Here is a 22,045-nt window from a genome sequence, read left to right on the forward strand (position 1 = left end):
TGACTTTTATTACTTTGGAACGAAAATGTGAGCGCTAAATTTTCAAAAATTACCAACAGTCATGTTTTTTACAAGCAAAACAATTGAAAATTTTGGAGTTAGATTTTTTGGGACGGTTTTGGAGCGAGCATGACCACATGATTCATTGATATTTTTAGGAAGTTCGAAAAAAATCCGCTTTAACGGTTTTCAATTTTATATGAATGTGAAAAAACAGCCAGTCAAAATGATTGGAAATGTCGCAATCTTATTATTTGAAGCTAAACTTCATTTGGTAGACCTTTTCATTAAAATATCGAACAAAACATCTACTAGCATGCTATTGCGGTATTTTCATTTTAAAAACATGCATTATTCTGGAATAAAAAAAAAAATGAATAAAGAGATATGTATCATTTTGCGTTGAAGCAAAAATATTTTTTATTTTCCTCCTTTTCTGTTAGATTGATGTGATATCTTTAACAAAGCATTACTTTTCATGTTGTTTTATATAAAATACATTCCCGTTGTTTATTGCAAGAATTTTTGACCTTCATGGATCTTCATCCATCTTGCTAATGGTCCGTGATCAGGCAAATATTGTACAATGACACCATCGGGGATGAAACGCTTCTCTTCTTTCAATTGTTCGTAGACGTCTCTGTCGTATTTTGTGAATCCCCACTTCTTTGAGATGAAAATCTTTTGACGTCCAGGGAACTTGAACTTGGCACGACGTAAAGCTTCAACAACTTGTGCCTTATAACGATCGCTTGATCTTACGGACATGATTGGTTGACCAATGCGAACGCGAGCAACTGTTCCTTGTGGTTTTCCGAATGCACCACGCATACCTGTTTGGAGCCTGTGAAAATACAACTTTTATTAATTTTCAGTTTTAAAACTTTAATTATTGGGTGAAATTTCCGAGATTCAATCAGAGATTAAGTCAACGTGTAAATTTCTGCTTTTAATCATAAGAAATTCATAGCCCAATGCTTACTTCATCATTTGAATAAATTTTTAGTAATAAAATTTATTGATAGACAACCTACCTATCAGCTCCGGCACAGGACAACATTTTATTGATACGAATGACGTGGAATGGATGGAGTCTCATTCGAATGTGGAATTGATCTTTACCACAGAATTTAACTAAATATTTGTTTGCGCAAATTCTTCCAGCTTCCAAAGCTTCAGAGCTGAGCTGTTCATATTCATCAGACACAAGATGTACGCATAGTGGGAAATCTTCAACTGGTGCTCTCTTTCTTCCTAAATCGAAGATACGGATTTTAGGATCTGGTACACCACGACAGAAACGTGACTTTGGGTACGGTTTGTTTTTACAATAACGGTAGCTGTTAAAGAAATAGGTTCGTTAGTTTCATTTTAATGAAAGTATATTTTATTAATGAAATTAATTATGATGAACAAATGTTATACGGATTATTGAGAAAGAAATTGTGGCAATTCAAAATCCTTCTCACCCTAAATCCATTCATTTGCTGTGCCTTCTTATTTGTATTTTCATTTATAAAGTCGAATAGCATTGAGAGACTACGAAACTTTAGTCGGAGAAGGCAATTAAAACATGAAATGCGGAAATTAATCAACTTACCAACGAGCTGGGCGTCTACCCATTCTGATCTTTTTCAAGGATCTAAAAAGAGATAGAAAACAGTGAATTAATGTTTATCATAACCTCCAAAATTTTTGTCGATGTAATTTTCTTAAAATTGATAAAATTCAATCGATTTATTAGATTTAATTGCTTTTTAAGTAGTATTAAGTCATGATTCATTCGTGACTTGCATTACTTATAGCTTAAACTTTGTTGAATTGAAAAATTATTAAGATCGATTCAAGCGTGCAATAAATTTCAAATTTATTACATTTTCTCGATATTCAGCAACTTAATTCAACTACATATTGCATATTAATCGATTAATTATCAATTAAAACTAATTTATTACACTTAATATTAAGTTAATATAATAAAATAAAATAATTTTGTGGAGTAATCACCTTAATGCTCGAAAAACTCAGAAAAAAGAAGGAATATAATATCTACAATTTGGAGATTCAACATTTGTAGATATTTTTTGTAGACACATCGAAAAGAAATATTTGAAACTATCATTTTCCGTTATTTTTTTGTAGGATTTTATGATTGTTAAATATTAATGACATTTATGTAAGTTGCAAAAAAATGCATTAGTTTATTGCCGTCTAATTAACGGATACTATACATGTTTGCTTATAGTCAGAAAAATAGTTAAATAAATATGATTTCTTTTCTTAATAACTTTGTGTTGAGTAAATTTTCTTAATTTTTAGCCAAATTATTTTCACTCGATTTAGTATTTGATGTGATGCCTTCATTAATATTAGAAGACAATAATTGTCTTGTAGATGAACTACTACTGTAGCTGCTATCACCGCTTCTTGATGAAACTTGCGAATTTCCACTATGTGGACTATCCGGCAATTCTGTGTCTTTTACATGAGTCAATGGAGTTCGTGTATCTTTCTGCAAAAAAAAAGATTCTTTTAATGACTTAAAATTATATTTAGGTAGTTGTTATAATGTACCTTATCTTCTGCTTTATTTTTCACCGGGCTTAGAATTGTATGCGAAGTTTCTTCCGGATCTTCAGGTGTGAAATAATCAGAATCTTCGCCTTTTGTGCATGATTTTTCCTAAGAACACAAAACAGCATAAATAGCAGATCAAATCTCTTTTAAGAAAAAACAACTTACTTCAACATTTTCCTTACGCTCTTGAGTATTAAGTTCAGTCATTTCTATACATTTCTCCGAGACCAGCAGCGGAGATAACTTTTCAGCTTCACTATCATCGTCCAACTCCTGTGTAATGAAACATTCAATAAAACATGAAGCAGATATTATTAATCAGACTTACATTAATTGACGACGCTCTCTCATTAATATATTTGACACAATCTCGGTCTCGTAGAGATAAACTTTTTGTAAGACCTTTTTTCTCCTTCATACTACTTAAAGATTTTTTATTATGATCAATGCTTTCGTCATTTGGAGATAGCAGAGGTGGAAGTTCTGAATTATTGCACTTTTCAACCATTTTGAATGTCTCGACTGAATTAGATTTTTGATCCTTCTCGCTAATTGCATGAAATGTGTCTTTCCTGTCAATACTATTACGTTTATAAATGGGACCATTAAGAGCTTCAATAAGAGGGATTGGCATAAATCCTAAAGGAATGTTTTCCGAACCATCTTGATTAATATTTATGATAGGCGTATTTGATTTTTGTACAGCACGAATCTGCAAAAGTGCTCTGAATGGTGATCGACAAATTGGGCAGTTATTAGCTTGATATCTTAGCGAATCTGCGCAGCTGTTGCATAAACACAAATGTTTGCATGGCAAAATTAAAGTATCTCTGGGTTCACAAATGCAAATTACACATTCTGAGCCTGTGTCTTCATCGTCATCATTATTGTTTGGTATCCGCGTTAAATTTTTATTTTCAATTCCATAAATCTCTTGTAATAAATAACATAAACCTGTGAAATGCAACAGACTTAGTGATAAACGTGATTAAATTATATAACAAAATTATTTACCATCAACAAAAATCTTTTGTTTCATAGCACGTAAGTGATATTCGCCATCTGAAGTATGATGATCAACGACACAAATAGTCGTGTGAGAATGCACAAATGTAGAATCAATTGGCTCGTCTATAACACAATGAATCACAATTGGATATATATCTTTGTCACAATCATATTGAAGATTTTCATCCTGAAACTTATTTGGGTAGAAAATGTGTGATGGCTGTGAGAAAGTTTGATTTGCTCCTTTCTCATATTGAAATTTTTCCGAAGCCAGTTGTTCAGATTCTTTCGTTACATAGTTAATACTGCTATTTGTTATTTCCTCAGTTGCAAAGTAATAAATTTTTATAAAACACTTTAGGTCACTATCAAACACAAATTCTATATTATATCCTTTTCCTGTTTCCGATTTCACAAATTTCACAGATTCCTTTCGTATATTTACAAACGATTTAAGAGTTTTTGTTGGTTCCGAATTTTTGGGTGGCTGATAAGGGAACTTATGTGAGTCACATACATTGGTGGAAGAAAAAGAAACGGAAGTACACAAAAAATCGTTAAAGGAATGAAACGTAATTAACATTAATTAAGTACTCACTGCTGTAGGTTTTTGTGAGAGCCAATTTAAATCACTATTTTCGCCAAATAAGTACGATTCGGGCACAGACTGGTCAAATCTTTCGCCACCCATGATGAATGAAGAGGAAAAGTAATTTCCTGTAAATATGGAATGAATATTAATCTATAGACAAATTAGAAATTTTTCATTTTCTTACCCGATTTTGGTGGATATTTGTAGTTATTGATGATTTCAGTCTCTTCAACTGCATTATTGTTATTTAGTTGATTTAGTCGGCTAAAGATAACACCCATTTTTGCACTCACAAATTTAATTTAAACTTTCATCAATAAAATCTCTTGTTTTTTTTTCTCGCTCAAAAGTCTACAAAAACAAGTCTACAACAGAAAAGTTTACAAATTATGTCTTCATATCTTCAGTTTAATAATATTATTAGTAATGGACGAAATAAAAGTTTTTAAGTATGATAAATGCGGCTGCTGTTCGCGAAACTATAAAGTATCATCATTAATTGAATTAATTTCTAATTCGATTATTATTGGCGATGAAACCTTACTATTTAATGATCTGATTTTGGATTGTTGCTTCGTGATTCCAGTAATTTGTTTTTCAAATTATTTCTCATTTTACTTTAATTTAACAACAATCATTTTTTAGGATGAACAACGAATGAAATATATATGTGAAGGATGTAAGGAACAGTTAGTAATGTTTCATATGTTTAAAAGAGAAGTTAAGAAATACAACAGTTTCAGTGATAATATTAGAAAACTCGATCTATTGATTAAAATTGATGACATTCTTAACAACTTTGAGGATATTAGTGATCTCTCAGTGTATCAAAATGAAAGCACAATTATTATTTCTAAGAATATTGAGGAGAATGATCAGGAAATACCACAAAATGAAGAAAATTGTTTAATTGAAGATGATGGAATGTTGATTGATGAAGATCCAGTAAAATGTCACATCCAAGACGAAGAATACATTGATGAACAGGAAGAAGAATGTATTGAGGAAGAACCAAAAATAATAAATATAAAGGCAGAAGATGGCATTTCAGAATATTTATATAAAGATGATTTAATGACTGATTCGTATAATAGCTCAGAAGGAACTCCAGCCAAACGTCGCAAGAAATATTCATACAAAGTTAATACAAACGATAGTTTAATTCCTGAACAGATAGCATGGATCAAAAGTCAAGTGACAAAAAGTGAAATAATAGTCAATGATAAGAAAATGTTTAAATGCCAAATTTGTGGAACAGTTTTACAAATCGCTGGTTCCTTAAAAAAACATTTGCGTGATTGTCATGTTTTAAAAACACCAGATGAAGAAGACGAGAAAGAATCAAGACGAGCCTTTAAAGATGAAATAAAAAATAGTAAATTATTAGTTGAGACTAGCAAAGGAACCGAAGTAATTTGGAAGTGCCAAAGATGTACAGAAAATCGAATTTTTCGTTCAGAAGGTGGACTGAAAGTCCATTTACGTTATAATCACATAAAATCACAAGTAATCGATGCTGAATTTGTAGCGAATTGTAAAATATCAATTGAAAGTAATGGGCAGATGAAGAATGCTTGGCAATGTCCAGAATGTAAAAAGATTCTAAAATCACGAGACAGTCTGAGAAATCACATGAAACTTGAACATTCAAATATGGTTGAAAGCTTGCAAAATTCACAAAGTTCAATGAAAGAGGAAGAATTTATTGATAAGAGTAATATAAAAACAGAAGTAATGTCAATGCTATCACAATCAATATCAATAGATGATGAAAATTGGCATCAATTAACAAAAAAGAAAAGTCAACAAAATGCAAGCAGTATCGTTTGTGAACCGTGTGGATTAACTTTTATTAATGGAACTACAAAAAGAGAAAAAAGTCAAGAAATTCACCAACAGTTGCACATTATATTAAAGGTTGTGTCTCAAAGCTATGAACTTCCAAAATGTGAACAATGTAAAATAATGTTCAGTAATAATGAAGATCTGGCTAACCACATGATTGCTCATGACAATGAAGAGATTTTTACATCAGAAGGCTTGTCTTTTATGGTGGCTGCAAAGTACAAAGAATCAATAGGAACAGCAAGTAGTGATGAATATGATAAATGGAAATGTGGACATTGTGCTAACGTCAGATTTAAAGAAGAACTTGAATGCATTGAACATTTGATGATACTCCATTCCAAACAACTTATATGTCCCGTTGATTATTTAGAATTTAATGGAATTCGAGGATTAAGCCAATTTTCTACACATATGAAGAATAAACATCCAGAAATGTTTCCCGAACTCACAATCATATGTTCGTACTGCAAACTGGAATTTTCAAATGTGTTTGATAAACTTGCACACATGAAAAATTGTGATACAAAGAAGTATGCTTGCGATCACTGCTCAAAGAAATTTTTTACCAAGACACAATTATTAAGGCATTTAAAGATCGTTTCTGGAGCTATTTCATTTACATGTGATGTCTGTTCAAAGGTAAATTATAGAATATTTTTAAAAAAATGATGTTCATGGATGTCATTTGTTGAATATTCTGAGGTAATCATTTACTAACAATTTATTTTCTAAATTCAAGAAATGTGTAAGTTCTATGGACTTAAGGTTACATTATCGATGTCATACCAATGAAAAGACTTATAGTTGTAGCTTTCCAAACTGTCTGAAAGTCTTCAAAACACCAGCAGCACGAAGTAGTCACATGGAAATTCACTCGTTTATTGAATATGAATGCACTGATTGCAAAGCAATTTTTAAACAGCGTGCTTTGCTTCAACGTCACTTGAAGAATATGAAATGTAAAGGAACACACTTGACTAAACCGAATGTCACTCAAAAGTCTTAGATTTGTAAGTTTTTGTATGTAGACCAAATTCTAATGAAACAATAATAAAGAATTATTAAAGTTCAAGGATTTAATCTTGTAATTGATTAGACATTTGATACACTATAAATACAACTCTTTAATTTAATTAACTTAACGGAATTGGTACTCTCATTGGAGCTCTCAATTTCATTTCGAATTGAGTGAATTAAATGATCGCAATTTACTTTCTAAGTTTTAATGCATGTCAATCTTTTTTCATACATATTCACACAAAGAAATCAGTGAGAGAGGAAAGAAAGTAGTGCGCACACTAAGAACAAGAAATCATGATCATTTTTAGTCAGACACAGATATTTTTTTTTCTCTGTAAACATTTGTTAGCTAAATATGTTGAGAGAAACTGGAAAGCTTAATTTAAAAGTATATATTTTGTTGTCTTGTGTCGTTATCAGTCGTATTTTTTCAGCGGCTTAGTCTACAGAGAACTTAAAGCGTGTTTAAATGTTTTGTGAAACCTTCTGTTTGGTTTTTGAGTCAGTTGCATTGTGACAGTTAAATAGTTGACATGAGTCGATACGACTTGAGATTTAAAAATGTTCACTATAATGTTCAAAATCCAATTACGAAAAACAGTGAGTAGGCATAACTCGCTAATATAATTTTAATCATTTAAGTCCTTAATTTCCTGAAAAAATTATTGTTTAGATAAGATCATTTTAAACAATGTAAGCGGTGAATTTAGATCAAATGAGTTAACAGCTATAATCGGACCAAGTGGAAGTGGGAAAACTTCACTATTAAATGTCTTGTCTGGATATCAAACGAAAATGATTGATGGATCAATTCAATTGAATGGGGTTGAATGTCAGGAGTTTATCCAACAATACTCTTCGTACATCATGCAAGAGTACAAATTTCATCAATTTATTACTGTCTATGAAATATTGATGTTCTCAATTCATTGTAAAACTACAGAAAGAGATACCATTAAGAAGAAGGAAAAGGTACAACGTTTATTAAAAAGTGAAAAATATTTATTCAGATGGACCGTACATTTATTGCGTTACGTGAAAACGTAATAAATGAACGACCCTTAAGTTGCGACTTATTATTGAATTCCTGACTTAATTCAAGGTCAATACTCTCATTTTCTTTCATAGATTCAAAACATTTTAAGTAAGCTTGGCTTGAGTAAACGAGAAGATGTTTATGCCGGTGAATTAAGTGGTGGAGAAACTAAGAGATTATCAATTGCTATAGAACTGCTGGATGATCAAAAAATTTTATTTATGGATGAACCTTCGACAAATCTTGATTCTGTTGCATCAACACAATGTATACAACTATTAAAAAATTTAGCTGCAGAAGGGAGAACAATCATTTGTTCCATTCATCAGCCATCGGCAATTATCTTTCAAATGTTTGATCACGTATATGTTCTTGCGAATGGCTGTTGCATATATCAAGGTTCTAATAAAAATGTTGTACCATTTTTGAAAGACCTTGACCTTATTTGTCCGTCCACATTTAGTCCAGCTGATTTCTTACTCGAAATAGCAAACAATGATTACGGAAATCAAAATGATAAATTGAGAGAGAAAGTGATTGTGAGAGAATCACGAAAGATAAATCCTGCTGATGTGCCGGTAGACACGCTATCAGCAAAAAAATTAATCAAGATATTAAATACACAATATGTTAAAAACGAAATATCGGCACTGATAAAACGTAATTGGTTAAACAATGCACGCGATAAGACGCTGACAATGTTGAGACTTGCGATTCATTTCTTGATGGCTGTGTTTATTGGAATAATGTATCAAGGGATAGGTCAAGAAAGCTCAAACATTCTAAATACATACAAATTTCTTTTCTTTAATATCTTCCTGCTCATGTTTACTGCCTTTAGTTCTCTACAAACGACATGTGAGTCTAGGTTTAATTTATTTTAAAGGATTACTCGCTTAGTTTTGAATTTTATAAAGTATTTATTTATATCTTACCTTTAGCATTTCACTTTTCTCATTAACAATAAAACTTGTTTTTCTTCTTTCTTTTCAGTCCCACTTGAATTTCCAATCGTTAAGCGCGAAAACTTCAATGGAACATACTCAGTTTTTAGTTATTTTATAGCTTTATCTATATCAGATGCACCAATACTGATTGCATGTAATCTGATTTATGTAACAATTGCATATATTATGACAAATCAACCATTCGAATTTTCTAGATTCATAGCATACTTTGTGATTATACTATTGTTAAGTTTTGCGGCACAAGGATTAGGATTAATTGCCGGTTCAATGTTAAATGTCAAATTCACCTTGATCCTCGGATCATTTTTCTTATGTCCATTTGTATTATTCTCAAACTTCTTTATTCAAATGAAAGATTCTGAGAAAATATTCCACATATTATTTAATTTATCATTTATCAAGTATTCATTTGACGGATCAATGTTGTCAATATTTGGTTTTGATCGTTCAAAAATGAGCTGTGATGCATCTTATTGTCATTTTCGTTGGCCACAAAAATTCCTTAATTTCTTACATATTGATGATAATTATTATTCCATTTTAATTAAATTAGTCATCTTCATTTTTGTTTTTAGAGCAATTGCATTTACAATCATGTATATTAGACTTAAGAGATGATTTGACAATAAAGATCATGACAATACAAGTAAATAATAAACAGCTGTTTTTTATCGTTTTGCTCAACAACAACAACAACAACATGAACAATATTAATTGGTTGTATTTGTGAGAGAAAGTTTTCTCTGATCATGGAATACTTTAGAGACTGTAAAATATAATTCGGTCAATATTATGGCCTTGTCTTCGATAGAATATGATTTTTGATTTAATTTCAGGCATTTGCGTAAGGTTCTAAAGGTCAATGCGTCATGCTTTTTTGGTATTAACTGATATCAACATTTAAAAATGTTTTGTGACCGATGTTTTCAGAAGTATTAGTGTTAAAACGTTTAATTGGGATTTGAATAATATTTATTGTACTTAGTTGAAAACCCCTCTTTACATAAAATGTCAGTCTGTATTTGAACTCCGATGAATAAACATCTCATTTATTTACAAATCCGTGAGGAAATCGTTTTACAGTCAAAACAATTACTTCTTTTCTTTTGAATATTTTGTGTATGATCGGTATGATCACATAAAATAATATCACTATATTGTACACCTAATGAAACAAACCGGTTGCAAAAATTAAATTTCCTAAATGTCAATGTTAATTTTTCTAACTTTATTTTTCTATAAATTTGAACCATGGTTGTGTCGGTTTATTTCAAAAATCTATTCGAATAGATTAAGACTAGTTCTGCACGATCATAACAATTCTGTTTTTTTTTTTTGTGTTTATAGTTTCTATCCTTTAAATGAACGAAGCAGAGAGTGAGAATTTGTGATCTCTCATATTTTTTAATAGAACACATCGTGGACAGAAAAGTTGAAAGGAGAATTAATATAAGTATAAACAAAGAGCTATCGTATCGAGACTGTTTTCAGTCGATATTCAGACTTGCATTAAAATGGGTTCTGTTTATAATTTAAGTTTTAAAAATGTGTGTTATTGTCCAAAATCATATTATATTCCATTTAGCAATAAAGAACCAAAACAAATATTAAAGAATGTTTGTGGTGAATTTCGTGGAAATGAACTCTCAGCGATCATTGGTTTAAGTGGTAGTGGCAAAAGTTCATTGCTAGACTGTTTATCAGGTTTTAGAGAGAAAAATGTCAGTGGATCGTTTATGCTTAATGGATCCCCAGTTTCAAAAAATGCAATAAAACGTATTTCTTCATACGTTATGCAAGAACATACATTACATACTTTACTTACAATTAACGAGATCATGAATTTGTCGATAAATTTACGCGATAAAGAACATTTATGTGACAAAGAAAAGGAGGAGAAAATTAGAAATATGTTAGAGAAATTGAGCATTACAAGTAGAAGTAATACATACATAAAAGATTTAAGTGGTGGTGAGAGAAAAAGAGTGCAAATTGCAGTTGAGTTAGTGACTGATACGAGTATTCTTTTTGTTGATGAATGCACAACTGGTCTTGATAGTTCCGCATCTACACAATGTATACACATGCTACAGATGTTAGCAAAAGAAGGAAAAACAATAATATGTACAATACACCAGCCGTCTGCATCAATGTTGAAAATGTTTGATCATATTTATGCTTTAGCTGATGGAAACTGTATTTATCAAGGTGCTGGTGAAAATTTAATTCATTTTTTTCGTGAACTTAATTTACCATGTCCGGAAACATATAACCCAGCCGATTTTCTGGTTGAATTAGCAAACAATGATTATGGACTTCATAATCATCGCCTTACTGAGAAAATTGAAAATGGAAATAATTTAGGTTATAGACATGTAGAAATGTTAAATAATAATAATAATAGTAATAGTGACTCAAAACATACAAAAAATGAAAACATTCAAATTTCATCACAATCAAAAAAATACGCAGCATCATACTTCTGGCAAGTTTACTATATTATGTGTAGATCATACTTAATTACGTCAAGAGACTCTTCACTCTTTTACATACGATTTTTTATTCACGTTCTTGTTGGATTATTATTTGGACATATTTATCAGGATGTAGGAAACAAAGGAACAGCCATATTTGATAATTATCGATACTTAGTAGTATCCGTGGTGTTTTTGCTGTACACATCATATCATTCTTTATTTATAGCTTGTAAGTTCCTACTATATTATTGCAGCGTTCTCTTAAATTGATAAGAAATCATCTGACATATCAAAATTAAATAATAGAGAAATTGCGCAAATATTAGGGTTCGTCAAAACTGTATGCGCATATGCGTGCATACGCATATGCGTGCATATATGCGCATACATATGCATATGTATGCATTTTTGTTTGCATACAAATTAATACAATTTTTTTGATTTTTCAATATTTAACTTTTACAAAACTCTAGAAAGTGTGTTTTTTAGCATTAACTAACTAATATTAATATGAAAAACCAAGAAAATGCTAATTTTCCCAGTTAATTCTCTTATTTTAGGAAAAATAAAACCCTATAAAATGTAATGTTCTGAAAAGTTTTCTTAAATTAGGATAAACGCTTTAATTAATGCATTTTTCCGCGTAATTTTAATGAAATTAAGATGAAAAACTCAAAAAAATATGATTTTCACCTCCAATTTTCATTTACCAGATTAAAAAAATGATTTTTACGAATTATTAATTTAAATTTGTATGCATGTGTATGCATTGTATGCGCATACTGTATTCGCATACATTTGTACTGTATGCGCATGTATGCACATGTATGCGCATATTTGTCGAACCCTAGCAAATATCAAATTAACACCAATCCTTGAATGCTTATTATTTTCATTTATTTTGATCAGTTCCAATAGAATTTCCAATCATTAAACGAGAACATTTTAATGGATGGTATTCATCACAAGCGTACTATACAGCGTTTGTAATTTTTGACCTACCAATTTTACTTCTATGCTGTCTCAGTTATACATCAATCACTTATTGGATGACGGACCAGCCAAGAGAACTAAATAGATTTGTAATGTTTGTTGGTTTCTCTATATTTATGTCAATTGCGGCACAATCATTAGGGATCATGGTTACAGCTTTGATGAATCTAAAGGTACTTGATGTCAAATAAACGCTTTCATTGTGAGTCTTTAGAGGATATAAATTGCTTGTTTATTTATAGATGGCCAATATTCTTGGAACCTTCTTTCTAACTCCATTCTTTTTATTCTCTTCGATCATGATTACGACCAAAGATGCCTTGCCGCTATTTCAAATATTTTTTTATGGAAATTTTCTCGACTGTGGACTTAAAGGAGTTGTGAACTCAGTACTAGGATTTAACAGAAGCAAACTCAAATGTGATGAAATTTATTGCCATTATATGGATCCAAAAAAAGTGTTGCGTGATTTTGGAGCAAATGTAGACATTTTTCAAGCTTCCAGTATTTTACTACTTTATATATTATTTTGTCAAGCAACATCATTTATTTTATTTAGATATAGGTTGAAGAACTTTTCAACATGAATAATTTTCTTGACGTTCTGAACGTGTCTTATTTATTCCTGCAAAAAACTTTAAAATATTAATTGCTTGTTGAAAATTTTATTTTTATTGTGTACTTTAAAATGACCTAATCTTGAACTTAATTTTTCTTAAACAATGTACTTACAACACACATGTGTAATTTGAATATTAAAAGAAACAACAATTAGCAGTCAAAAAATAAAATTGATACTTAACTTAAATAATTCAAGTTTTAAAAAATCAAACAAAATACGTTTTGACGTTATAGGTATAATATGTCTAGTATACAAAATCACTTTTGATCCATGGATTTAGGGACCGATAACATTTTGTTCAAAGTTACTAAGGAAGTTTTTATATTTTTTTATGATTTTATATTAAAGATAAAATTATTTAATATCATACTTATCTTAATTCGTTAAATTATTGCTAAAATTGTGATTCATTTGACATCGCATGGTTTAAATCTGCTTTTATATATAGTTTGAATTTTAGGATACGGTTAGGTATTTAAAATCGTAGTATGTCCTTCATACACTCATGGAAAAAAACTTTAAAAACTGTTTTATATAATTTTGTTTTTAAGTTAAAAAGATAAGATAAGGATTGTGTTTCAGCAATCATGAGTTTAAGGTACAGAGTCTGGAAAACAAAATTTCTTCAAGTATCGGCTCCTATCGAGCAAAGGAGGTATTGAAAAAGTATAACGGAATTAATAAATTTGAATTATATCTCGAGTGTATACTTTTTACACTGAACAGATATAGAGCATACAAATTTTTAAAAAGTAAAATAAAATTGATTGAAGTGAATATAAATGGCGGCAAACATTCTACTATATTAAGGACATAAGCAGGGGTAACAAGTAATTAAAATTTTAGTTCTTTTTTAAATATATTTTCAGTGTTTTCAGACAATTAAAGTTTTAAGGTTCTCATTACATTAGAAGAAGTTTTATAATTCCTTAAGAACCATTTTAAAAATTATCTGGCGATTTAATTCATTTATAATGTATCGTAAAATATTATTTAAATGCTCAAAAACATTGAGAAAATCAACAATTGACAAAAAACATAAAAGTTAAAAACAACCTACACAAGATCCAGTGGACAAAAACAAAAAGACCCATGCTGAAAAAAAATAATTAAAACTTGCACCGGCGATTTGTTGTTCAAACTGCTGGCGGAAAAAATCCCCACAATATTTGAACTTTTCTACCTATATGAGAGTCTACTACGCATATTTATTGAATTCTCACTTAAAATATGAGAATTTCGTATCAAGTGTAAAGTAAATTTCTTGTATGAACATTTTAAATTAGGTATATGTGTGCTGAAAATTAACTCAGAATTAATTTGACTCTCATTGCAATAAGACGTACGGAACAATTATTAAAAAATAGATAACAGATTTTAGACTGTATTGAAAAGTATAATTTGAATGAAACTTTATCAGTAACGAAACGACCTTGATTAAAGGTTCAGTGAAATTTACTTAAAAATTAAAAATTTGTTAAAAGAATTAAATAATAATGAAGAAAAACCATGAAAATGAACTTTTAAAATGCAAAGGAAGTTTTAAACTAGCATTTAAGGATCTAAAGTACTGTATAAAGTCCCAAATTCCATTCATCAAAAACGAAACGAAAACAATTTTAAATAGTATCTCGGGAGAATTTCATGGAAATGAATTAACAGCAATTATTGGATTAAGTGGCAGTGGAAAAAGTTCACTTTTAGATTGTCTTTCAGGCTTTCGTCAGAATAATGTTACTGGAACGATTACTTATAATGACAACATCATTTCAACTCGCAGTATTAAGCAAGTCTCTTCATATTTTATGCAGGAACAAATGCTCCATCTATATTTGACTGTAAATGAGTTAATGAATTTTGCAATCAATATCAAATGTAGACAGAAATTAAACAAGGAGGAGAAAAAAACAAAAATTGAAGAAATCCTTCAAAAATTAAAAATTACAGACCGTCGAGATACATTCATACGAGACCTGAGTGGTGGAGAAAGGAAACGATTTCAAATTGCTATTGAGCTTGTTGATGATCCTCAAATTTTGTTCTTGGATGAGCCCACTACAAATCTAGATATTGTTGCCTCTACACAGTGCATCCAGTTTTTAAAAGACATTACAAAAGAAGGAAGGACTATAATTTTTACAATACATCAGCCGTGTGCATCAATGCTGCATTTATTTGATCATATTTATGCTTTGAATAATGGAAACTGCATTTATCAAGGCTCGAGTGAAAATTTAATACCATTTTTTGAGGAGATTGGATTACCTTGTCCATCTACGTACAATCCAACAGATTTTCTAATGGAAATAGCTAATAATGACTATGGAGATCACAGCCATCTGTTGATTGAGAAAATTCAAAATGGATCAAATTTGAATTACAGAAAAGATAGTGAACAAAACTTTACAGCTGATATATTCAAAAGATCATCAGATTTTAAAGAGTTTTCGTCATCTTACTTCCAACAAGTTTACTACCTTATGTATCGGCTGTTATTGACAACAATGCGAAATAGGTCTCTTCTTACAATGCGGCTGATTGTCCATATATTTTTTTCACTTATTTTAGGAATAGTATATCAAAATGTTGGAAATAATGCATCAATGATTCGAGATGATTATTATTTTTTAATGATTTTGGTAACTGTCGTCTTATATACATCATATCATTCACATTATGTTACATGTAAGATTTACAATTAAATTTTCAGGCATGTTAATTTATGTTTTGCAACAACTTTTGTTATTTATCGATTTAGTTCCCCTCGAATTTCCGATAGTTAAGAGAGAGCACTTTAATGGATGGTACTCATCAAATGCTTATTATTCGTCGCTCATGATATTTGATGCACCAATAGTTTTTACATGTGTTACCATTTGTATAACAATTGCATATTTAATGACTGGTCAACTTCTCGAGATTCACAGATACTTGATCCTTCTTGGATTGTGTCTGTTAACATCATATGTTGCACAAGCATTGGCTGTCTTGTTGACAAGTGTTCTTAAAGTTGAGGTGAGACTAAATTACTTTAAAGTGTTGCAACTAATTACTTTTTTTAAATTTTACAGTTCAGTCTGGTGTTTGGAACGTATTTATTAATGCCTTTTTTCTTGTTATCAAATTTTTCTATATTTTCACGAGATGCACATCCTATACTTAAAAACTTATTTGATATGAATTTCTTCAATATGGCATTTAAAGGATCTGTCAATTCTGTGTTAGGTCTTAACAGAACAAAACTTCCATGTGATGATTTCTACTGTCATTTTGCTGATCCAAAAAGGTTTTTACATCATTATGAATGTGATGTTGATTTTATGCCAATTGTTTACCTACTCTTAGTTTATTATATCATTTGTCAAACAGGAGCATTTATTTTAATACGATACAGATTAAAATATAAACAATCATAATAAACAAGTAATTCTAATTAAAAAACATTAAGATAGTAAGAACTAAAGAAATACTCGACATTATCGAGGAACTTGCTCAATAAAAAACTTCAAATCGAATTAGATACTATCCTATCTATTTTATTTCCGAATTCGAATATAAAATTGTAACGGTTTTTTTGAAATTCAAATTCACAGCCAACTTCAGGTATGTGAAATTTGTATGAAATAAAAATCATACCCTGAATTTACGTTATAAGCCACTACCCGTTACTAAGCCACTGGCTTAGTAAAGAAATTTGACTGAAAAAATTTTTTGGATTCGTTAATAAGCCACTACCAAAATGCCATTAATTAAACTAGATAAAATAATTTAATTGTTTTTAAATGATATATTTAGACATTGACAATCAGTTAGCACTAGAAAACATTAATAATTTTTAAAATATACATGAAAATTTTCAATTTTCTTCATTTGTTTACATTTCTTTCCTAAGCCACTACTCGTTATTAAGCCTTTTTTTGAGATTTTGAAAACTTTTTTCCTCCCATAAGCCACTGGCTTATAACGTAAATTCAGGGTAAGTTATCAAATTTAGAGATGATTTCAAGATTTAAGAATATGATTTAACAAAGAATATGAATACTGATCTAACAAAACTATTTTTGGGTCTCTGTGATATTTGGCTTACGAGTTTTTAATGGCAGCTGAACGATCAACCGGATCAAGTTTTTTATTAGTTGCCTTTTTTAAAAATGCGCTAAAAATACATTTTAAATACCAAATAATTCAGTGTAAATGGGTCATTTTGATTGCAAGATTTTGAAGCCATGCTCCGTTTATTTAAGGAATTTGGTATCAAAATCGATAAAGAATTTCAAGAGCTTTTTATATGCTTATCACCAGATTCGTAGTCAGAAATTTTTATTAGGGAGGATCAATGTGTACAAACAGTTTTCCAGTTCTCCGAGAAGGGCCGTGTCCTCCAAAAACTACAATTCAACGATCAGTTTGAAGTTTTTTCCATCGCGTCTCATTCTGAAATTTTTCTGAACTTTGACACTGTCAATTAAAAATGAAAATTGAGTAATTTAGAATATACATAAATTCACATTACATTTAAAAAAATTTAATTTTCGTGAAGCTTCGACGATAACAACAAATATTACAATAATAAGATCAGAGAAAGTACATAGTGTAAATTAAGGAGTTAATGAACTTCAAAGGAATCAGCTGTACAAAAAAATTTCTCTTCTACATACATCAAAACCATTGTATATAAAGCACCGAATACAAGTAATGTATAAATACTAGCAATACAACTTAAATGTTCGAATAAATTTTCGAAATATTTGTGTGCTAGAAAAATATTTTTTATAATTGTGTCGGCTCTTAAAGCGGTAAGACGTATAGAAAAAAATATATAGTGCTTAGAATATTGACACCGAATTTGAAGATAACTTTACAAAACGGTATCTTTATCAGCGATAAATTAAACTAATCTGTAGATTAAACATTGAATTAGTAAAAAATTGAATGAAAACTTTCTGTTCCTAATTAAATGTTTTGTAAATTTAATTTTGGCTATAATCACTATTTTCTATAAATAGAATTGTCTAAATGACATAATCTTCAATTAATGCTGTACACGAATAAATAATATTTGCAATATTTCTGTTCAACAAAACATGTAATGTGAGTATTTAAAAACTTTTTTGTCGAGTAATTGGATTAAATTGACAGAAATGAGTTTTTCTGATTAAAAAGTCAACAAAAATATTTTTTCGAATTTCTTTAATCAATAATTCTAATTTACATATTTTTTTAGATTGAACAAATTAAATAATAATGAATGAAAACCATGAAAATGTTTGCTTGAATAGCAACGGAAGTTTTAAACTAGCATTTAAGGATCTAAAGTACTGTATAAAGTCCCAAATTCCATTCATCAAAAACGAAACGAAAACAATTTTAAATAGTATCTCGGGAGAATTTCATGGAAATGAACTAACAGCAATTATTGGATTAAGTGGTAGTGGAAAAAGTTCACTTTTAGACTGTCTTTCAGGCTTTCGTCAGAATAATGTTACTGGAACAATTACTTATAATGACAACATCATTTCAACTCGCAGTATTAAGCAAGTTTCTTCATATTTTATGCAGGAACAAATGCTCCATCTATATTTGACTGTAAATGAGTTAATGAATTTTGCAATCAATATCAAATGTAGACAGAAATTAAACAAGGAGGAGAAAAAAACAAAAATTGAAGAAATCCTTCAAAAATTAAAAATTACAGACCGTCGAGATACATTCATACGAGACCTGAGTGGTGGAGAAAGGAAACGATTTCAAATTGCTATTGAGCTTGTAGATGATCCTCAAATTTTGTTCTTGGATGAGCCCACTACAAATCTAGATATCGTTGCATCTACACAGTGCATCCAGTTTTTAAAAGACATTACAAAGGAAGGAAGGACTATAATTTTTACAATACATCAGCCGTGTGCATCAATGCTGCATTTATTTGATCATATTTATGCTTTGAATAATGGAAACTGCATTTATCAAGGCTCGAGTGAAAATTTAATACCATTTTTTGAGGAAATTGGATTACCATGTCCATCTACGTACAATCCAACAGATTTTCTAATGGAAATAGCTAATAATGATTATGGAAATCACAGCCATCTGTTGATTGAGAAAATTCAAAATGGATCTAATTTGAATTACAGAAAAGATAGTGAACAAAACTTTACAGCTGATATATTCAAAAAATCATCAGATTTTAAAGAGTTTTCGTCATCTTTCTTCCAACAAGTTTACTACCTTATGTATCGGCTGTTGTTGACATCGATGCGAAATAGGTCTCTTCTTACAATGCGACTGATTGTCCACATATTTTTTGGCTTTGCTATAGGAACAGTTTATCAGCACGTTGGAAATAATGCATCAATGATTCGGGATAATTACAATTTTATAATGATAACGTTAACAGCCGTCTTATATACATCATATCATTCACATTATGTTACATGTAAGATTTACAATTTAATATTGAAATATTATAGTTTATTAAAATTTTTCTCATTGATTTAGTTCCCCTCGAATTTCCGATAGTTAAGAGAGAACACTTTAATGGATGGTACTCATCAAATGCTTATTATTCGTCGCTCATGATATTTGATGCACCAATAGTTTTTTTATGTGGCACAATTTGTATAACGATTGCGTATTTGATGACTGACCAGCCTCTCGAGATTAATCGATATTTAGTATTACTTGGCTTTTGCCTGATAACGTCATATGTTTCACAAGCATTGGCTATTGTTCTGACTAGTCTTCTTAATGTTCAGGTAAGAATCTTCTAAATATTTTTGTATACTTAATTACTGACTATTTGATTTCAATATTTATAGTTCTCTCTACTATTTGGAACTTACTTCCTGATGCCTTTCTTTGTGTTTTCATCATTTTCCGTATTTTCACGTGATACACATCCAATATTGAAGAATTTATTTGAATTAAACTTCTATAATATGGCTGTAAAAGGAGCTGTAAATTCAGTGCTAGGCTTTAATAGAACAAAACTTCCATGTGATGAGATTTATTGTCATTTTACTGATCCAAAAAAGTTTTTACGTTATTATGAATGTGAAACTGATTTAATGTATATTTTTTACCTCCTTTTAACCTATTTTGTAATTTGCCAAATAGCAGCCTTTTTCTTGATAGGATATAGATTAAAATATAAACATACATGAGAATAAAGTAATTCTGGAAATTTAAATTTAACTTGTAGCTATATTGTTTGTATAATGATTTTTTTTAAAAATAGGTATAATATCGGAAATTAAATTCACTAATGATGATTACAGTTCAAAGTTCTCAAAAAAGTTCTCTGGTTGATGCTTTTATTTGATTTTATTCAAAAGTCTAATTTAATGTTAGGTACCGCGTATAATTCGTCGTCATGAGACATCAGTGAGATTAAAGTAACGAAGAGCACATATGTAAAACAAAACTCATGCGAACAAACGCGTATCAATTAATGATGCTTGTTATATTATTCACATTTGCGAATGTTCAGTCCATCTTTATCTCAGTTTTTTGAAAATTGCAAAAAGATAAGACTTAAAAAAATAATGATAAATAATTCGCATAAACACGCATAATTCTCTCCATGTGAAAGATTAAAGACACGTTACTATCAGACGGCCTTCAAATAAAAATGATAATGTTTGCCCTATATTTTATCATTTGATTTTAAGTTTAATTTTGCAAACTCACTATAAAATTGGCAACACAATGATTTTTAAAACCTTTGAGTTTTTCAATATTAGAACCCGAATAAAGAAAGAATGATCACTTGTATGCTGACCAAATGCTGACAAAATTGAGCATGCTTGTGATTATCATGCTTTTGATCACCAAGCTCGCTGTCTCTTAGAGAAATAAAATGCATAATAACGTTTTGACAAAGAGTCTTTGTTCTGTCATTTGACTTACGATAAGAATTTTATATCTACAATAGAAATCGCAGAAAATACGTATAAGTGATATTAGCTCAGTGCTTTAGATTTACTGACGTCTTAGACATTAAAAGTCTAAGCCTCTAAATTTATGCTGTTAAAAATAACCTAGATCATTTTGATTCTATCAAAACTGTAAATTTAAATTCAATACAATCAGCACTGCACACCATACTGCAATATATAAATGCAAAGAACACATTTACAGCGGGGGAAATAATTATGGGCGAGCTATTTTTTCAAAGTTTTCGAAAATCTAAACATCTTTCAGTAAATTTGTTATATGAGAAATTTATGCAATATTATATGACAAATATAACGGTAAAAAAATTTTTTAATTATATTAAGTAGGAAAAAAATAACGGTCATTTTTTGAAAAATATACCTTCTGCAAGAGGAAATAATTATGGGCGAATTAGGTAAAATTAATTTTTTTATTATTTATAGTCAAATTTTACATAGTTTTTAAATTCTTTTAGATAATTTAAGATAAAATGAACCTAATTTACTGAACCAAGCATAATATTTAGTCACTAAATGTCCAAAAATTATGAAATAAGCTGACTTAAATTTTTCTTCAGTTTTTCAGGATTCTACTCTATTTCAGCATTGTTATATTCTATGATTCTAATCAATACTGATAATATTGAATATATTTTATGATTTCTAGCAAAAAAACCTGCCAGAAAATGCCAAGAAAGGTGAAAAATTCTAAAAATTGTTTCAAACCTCATCACTACAAAATGATTATTTTCAAAAAATTTGTGTTTAATTAATGTTTACAATAGAAATTTAAGTTGATTCAGACTTTAATTTATCTAAACAATAACTTCTACAAAAGATTTGAGGCATAAACATGCAGATTTTGACAAAATTTGCAAAAAGTTAAGAAGATATGGTAAAATGAACGGTTTTGTATGAAAAAACGAGTTTTTTTAAAAAAAAACCGTCAAAGCTTATGTACTTTCAGTTTTTT

At 29.7% G+C, this 22,045-nt stretch overlaps 7 protein-coding genes across 8 annotated transcripts; 5 read left to right on the forward strand and 2 right to left on the reverse strand.

The window, feature by feature from the left end:
• Window positions 1–390: 390 nt before the first annotated feature.
• Window positions 391–2,093, reverse strand: RpL10 (ribosomal protein L10). Its single transcript, XM_070647704.1, has 4 exons — window positions 2,008–2,093; window positions 1,601–1,642; window positions 1,035–1,340; window positions 391–844 (listed from the first exon to the last, which is right to left on the reverse strand). The coding sequence occupies exons 2-4, from the start codon at window positions 1,621–1,623 to the stop codon at window positions 511–513; spliced, it is 663 nt and encodes a 220-aa protein (XP_070503805.1). The 5' UTR covers window positions 1,624–1,642; window positions 2,008–2,093; the 3' UTR covers window positions 391–510.
• Window positions 2,094–2,171: 78 nt separating this feature from the next.
• On the reverse strand, window positions 2,172–7,030 carry Mrgn1 (Mahogunin ring finger 1). Its single transcript, XM_070647179.1, has 8 exons — window positions 6,812–7,030; window positions 4,362–4,542; window positions 4,184–4,302; window positions 3,592–4,084; window positions 2,906–3,531; window positions 2,743–2,850; window positions 2,575–2,682; window positions 2,172–2,512 (listed from the first exon to the last, which is right to left on the reverse strand). The coding sequence occupies exons 2-8, from the start codon at window positions 4,456–4,458 to the stop codon at window positions 2,309–2,311; spliced, it is 1,755 nt and encodes a 584-aa protein (XP_070503280.1). The 5' UTR covers window positions 4,459–4,542; window positions 6,812–7,030; the 3' UTR covers window positions 2,172–2,308.
• On the forward strand, window positions 4,546–7,100 carry LOC139095714 (zinc finger protein 502-like). Its single transcript, XM_070647176.1, has 3 exons — window positions 4,546–4,762; window positions 4,823–6,664; window positions 6,765–7,100. The coding sequence occupies exons 1-3, from the start codon at window positions 4,604–4,606 to the stop codon at window positions 7,029–7,031; spliced, it is 2,268 nt and encodes a 755-aa protein (XP_070503277.1). The 5' UTR covers window positions 4,546–4,603; the 3' UTR covers window positions 7,032–7,100.
• Window positions 7,101–7,425: 325 nt separating this feature from the next.
• On the forward strand, window positions 7,426–9,701 carry LOC139095717 (ATP-binding cassette sub-family G member 1-like). The gene is made up of 4 exons (XM_070647180.1): window positions 7,426–7,645; window positions 7,719–8,017; window positions 8,174–8,939; window positions 9,075–9,701. Exons 1-4 carry the CDS (start codon window positions 7,579–7,581, stop codon window positions 9,665–9,667), a joined length of 1,725 nt encoding a protein of 574 aa, XP_070503281.1. The 5' UTR covers window positions 7,426–7,578; the 3' UTR covers window positions 9,668–9,701.
• Window positions 9,702–10,078: 377 nt separating this feature from the next.
• Window positions 10,079–13,432, forward strand: LOC139095715 (ATP-binding cassette sub-family G member 1-like). 2 transcript variants are annotated; one of them, XM_070647177.1, is made up of 4 exons: window positions 10,079–10,177; window positions 10,397–11,755; window positions 12,436–12,692; window positions 12,762–13,432. In XM_070647177.1, exons 2-4 carry the CDS (start codon window positions 10,564–10,566, stop codon window positions 13,104–13,106), a joined length of 1,794 nt encoding a protein of 597 aa, XP_070503278.1. In that variant the 5' UTR covers window positions 10,079–10,177; window positions 10,397–10,563; the 3' UTR covers window positions 13,107–13,432. The 2 variants fall into 2 exon arrangements, with proteins under 2 accessions (XP_070503278.1, XP_070503279.1); XM_070647178.1 differs by lacking the exon at window positions 10,079–10,177 and having other exon boundaries at window positions 10,263–11,755.
• An 894-nt stretch (window positions 13,433–14,326) lies between these two features.
• Window positions 14,327–16,945, forward strand: LOC139095904 (ATP-binding cassette sub-family G member 1-like). The gene is made up of 3 exons (XM_070647447.1): window positions 14,327–15,826; window positions 15,900–16,156; window positions 16,213–16,945. The coding sequence occupies exons 1-3, from the start codon at window positions 14,638–14,640 to the stop codon at window positions 16,555–16,557; spliced, it is 1,791 nt and encodes a 596-aa protein (XP_070503548.1). The 5' UTR covers window positions 14,327–14,637; the 3' UTR covers window positions 16,558–16,945.
• A 1,148-nt stretch (window positions 16,946–18,093) lies between these two features.
• LOC139095905 (ATP-binding cassette sub-family G member 1-like) lies at window positions 18,094–20,338 on the forward strand. Its single transcript, XM_070647448.1, has 4 exons — window positions 18,094–18,232; window positions 18,366–19,574; window positions 19,637–19,893; window positions 19,957–20,338. The coding sequence occupies exons 2-4, from the start codon at window positions 18,386–18,388 to the stop codon at window positions 20,299–20,301; spliced, it is 1,791 nt and encodes a 596-aa protein (XP_070503549.1). The 5' UTR covers window positions 18,094–18,232; window positions 18,366–18,385; the 3' UTR covers window positions 20,302–20,338.
• Window positions 20,339–22,045: the final 1,707 nt, after the last annotated feature.

This window comes from Chironomus tepperi, unplaced genomic scaffold (genome assembly GCF_022539635.2).
Source record: "Chironomus tepperi strain 1889 unplaced genomic scaffold, CSIRO-AGI_Ctep_v1 contig_376, whole genome shotgun sequence".
NCBI lineage: Eukaryota > Metazoa > Arthropoda > Insecta > Diptera > Chironomidae > Chironomus > Chironomus tepperi.

What these genes read in the sequence shown, in the direction of transcription:
- RpL10 (XM_070647704.1), bottom strand. Translation starts at nt 1,623, where the DNA reads ATGGGTAGACGCCCAGCTCGTTG. An exon ending in GGTAGACGCCCAGCTCGTTG is followed by an intron (nt 1,341 to 1,600) that starts GTAAGTTGATTA and finishes TTTCTTTAACAG; the next exon opens with CTACCGTTATTGTAAAAACA. An exon ending in TCCTGTGCCGGAGCTGATAG is followed by an intron (nt 845 to 1,034) that starts GTAGGTTGTCTA and finishes GTATTTTCACAG; the next exon opens with GCTCCAAACAGGTATGCGTG.
- Mrgn1 (XM_070647179.1), bottom strand. Translation starts at nt 4,458, where the DNA reads ATGGGTGTTATCTTTAGCCGACTAAATCAACTAAATAACAATAATGCA. An exon ending in AGAGAGCGTCGTCAATTAAT is followed by an intron (nt 2,851 to 2,905) that starts GTAAGTCTGATT and finishes TTCATTACACAG; the next exon opens with GAGTTGGACGATGATAGTGA. An exon ending in AAAATAAAGCAGAAGATAAG is followed by an intron (nt 2,513 to 2,574) that starts GTACATTATAAC and finishes TTTTTTTTGCAG; the next exon opens with AAAGATACACGAACTCCATT.
- LOC139095714 (XM_070647176.1), top strand. Translation starts at nt 4,604, where the DNA reads ATGGACGAAATAAAAGTTTTTAAGTATGATAAATGCGGCTGCTGTTCG. An exon ending in ATTGTTGCTTCGTGATTCCA is followed by an intron (nt 4,763 to 4,822) that starts GTAATTTGTTTT and finishes ATCATTTTTTAG; the next exon opens with GATGAACAACGAATGAAATA. An exon ending in CATGTGATGTCTGTTCAAAG is followed by an intron (nt 6,665 to 6,764) that starts GTAAATTATAGA and finishes TCTAAATTCAAG; the next exon opens with AAATGTGTAAGTTCTATGGA.
- LOC139095717 (XM_070647180.1), top strand. Translation starts at nt 7,579, where the DNA reads ATGAGTCGATACGACTTGAGATTTAAAAATGTTCACTATAATGTTCAA. An exon ending in AAATCCAATTACGAAAAACA is followed by an intron (nt 7,646 to 7,718) that starts GTGAGTAGGCAT and finishes ATTATTGTTTAG; the next exon opens with ATAAGATCATTTTAAACAAT. An exon ending in TAGTTCTCTACAAACGACAT is followed by an intron (nt 8,940 to 9,074) that starts GTGAGTCTAGGT and finishes CTTTCTTTTCAG; the next exon opens with TCCCACTTGAATTTCCAATC.
- LOC139095715 (XM_070647177.1), top strand. Translation starts at nt 10,564, where the DNA reads ATGGGTTCTGTTTATAATTTAAGTTTTAAAAATGTGTGTTATTGTCCA. An exon ending in TCATTCTTTATTTATAGCTT is followed by an intron (nt 11,756 to 12,435) that starts GTAAGTTCCTAC and finishes TATTTTGATCAG; the next exon opens with TTCCAATAGAATTTCCAATC. An exon ending in CAGCTTTGATGAATCTAAAG is followed by an intron (nt 12,693 to 12,761) that starts GTACTTGATGTC and finishes GTTTATTTATAG; the next exon opens with ATGGCCAATATTCTTGGAAC.
- LOC139095904 (XM_070647447.1), top strand. Translation starts at nt 14,638, where the DNA reads ATGAAGAAAAACCATGAAAATGAACTTTTAAAATGCAAAGGAAGTTTT. An exon ending in TCATTCACATTATGTTACAT is followed by an intron (nt 15,827 to 15,899) that starts GTAAGATTTACA and finishes TTATCGATTTAG; the next exon opens with TTCCCCTCGAATTTCCGATA. An exon ending in CAAGTGTTCTTAAAGTTGAG is followed by an intron (nt 16,157 to 16,212) that starts GTGAGACTAAAT and finishes TAAATTTTACAG; the next exon opens with TTCAGTCTGGTGTTTGGAAC.
- LOC139095905 (XM_070647448.1), top strand. Translation starts at nt 18,386, where the DNA reads ATGAATGAAAACCATGAAAATGTTTGCTTGAATAGCAACGGAAGTTTT. An exon ending in TCATTCACATTATGTTACAT is followed by an intron (nt 19,575 to 19,636) that starts GTAAGATTTACA and finishes TCATTGATTTAG; the next exon opens with TTCCCCTCGAATTTCCGATA. An exon ending in CTAGTCTTCTTAATGTTCAG is followed by an intron (nt 19,894 to 19,956) that starts GTAAGAATCTTC and finishes CAATATTTATAG; the next exon opens with TTCTCTCTACTATTTGGAAC.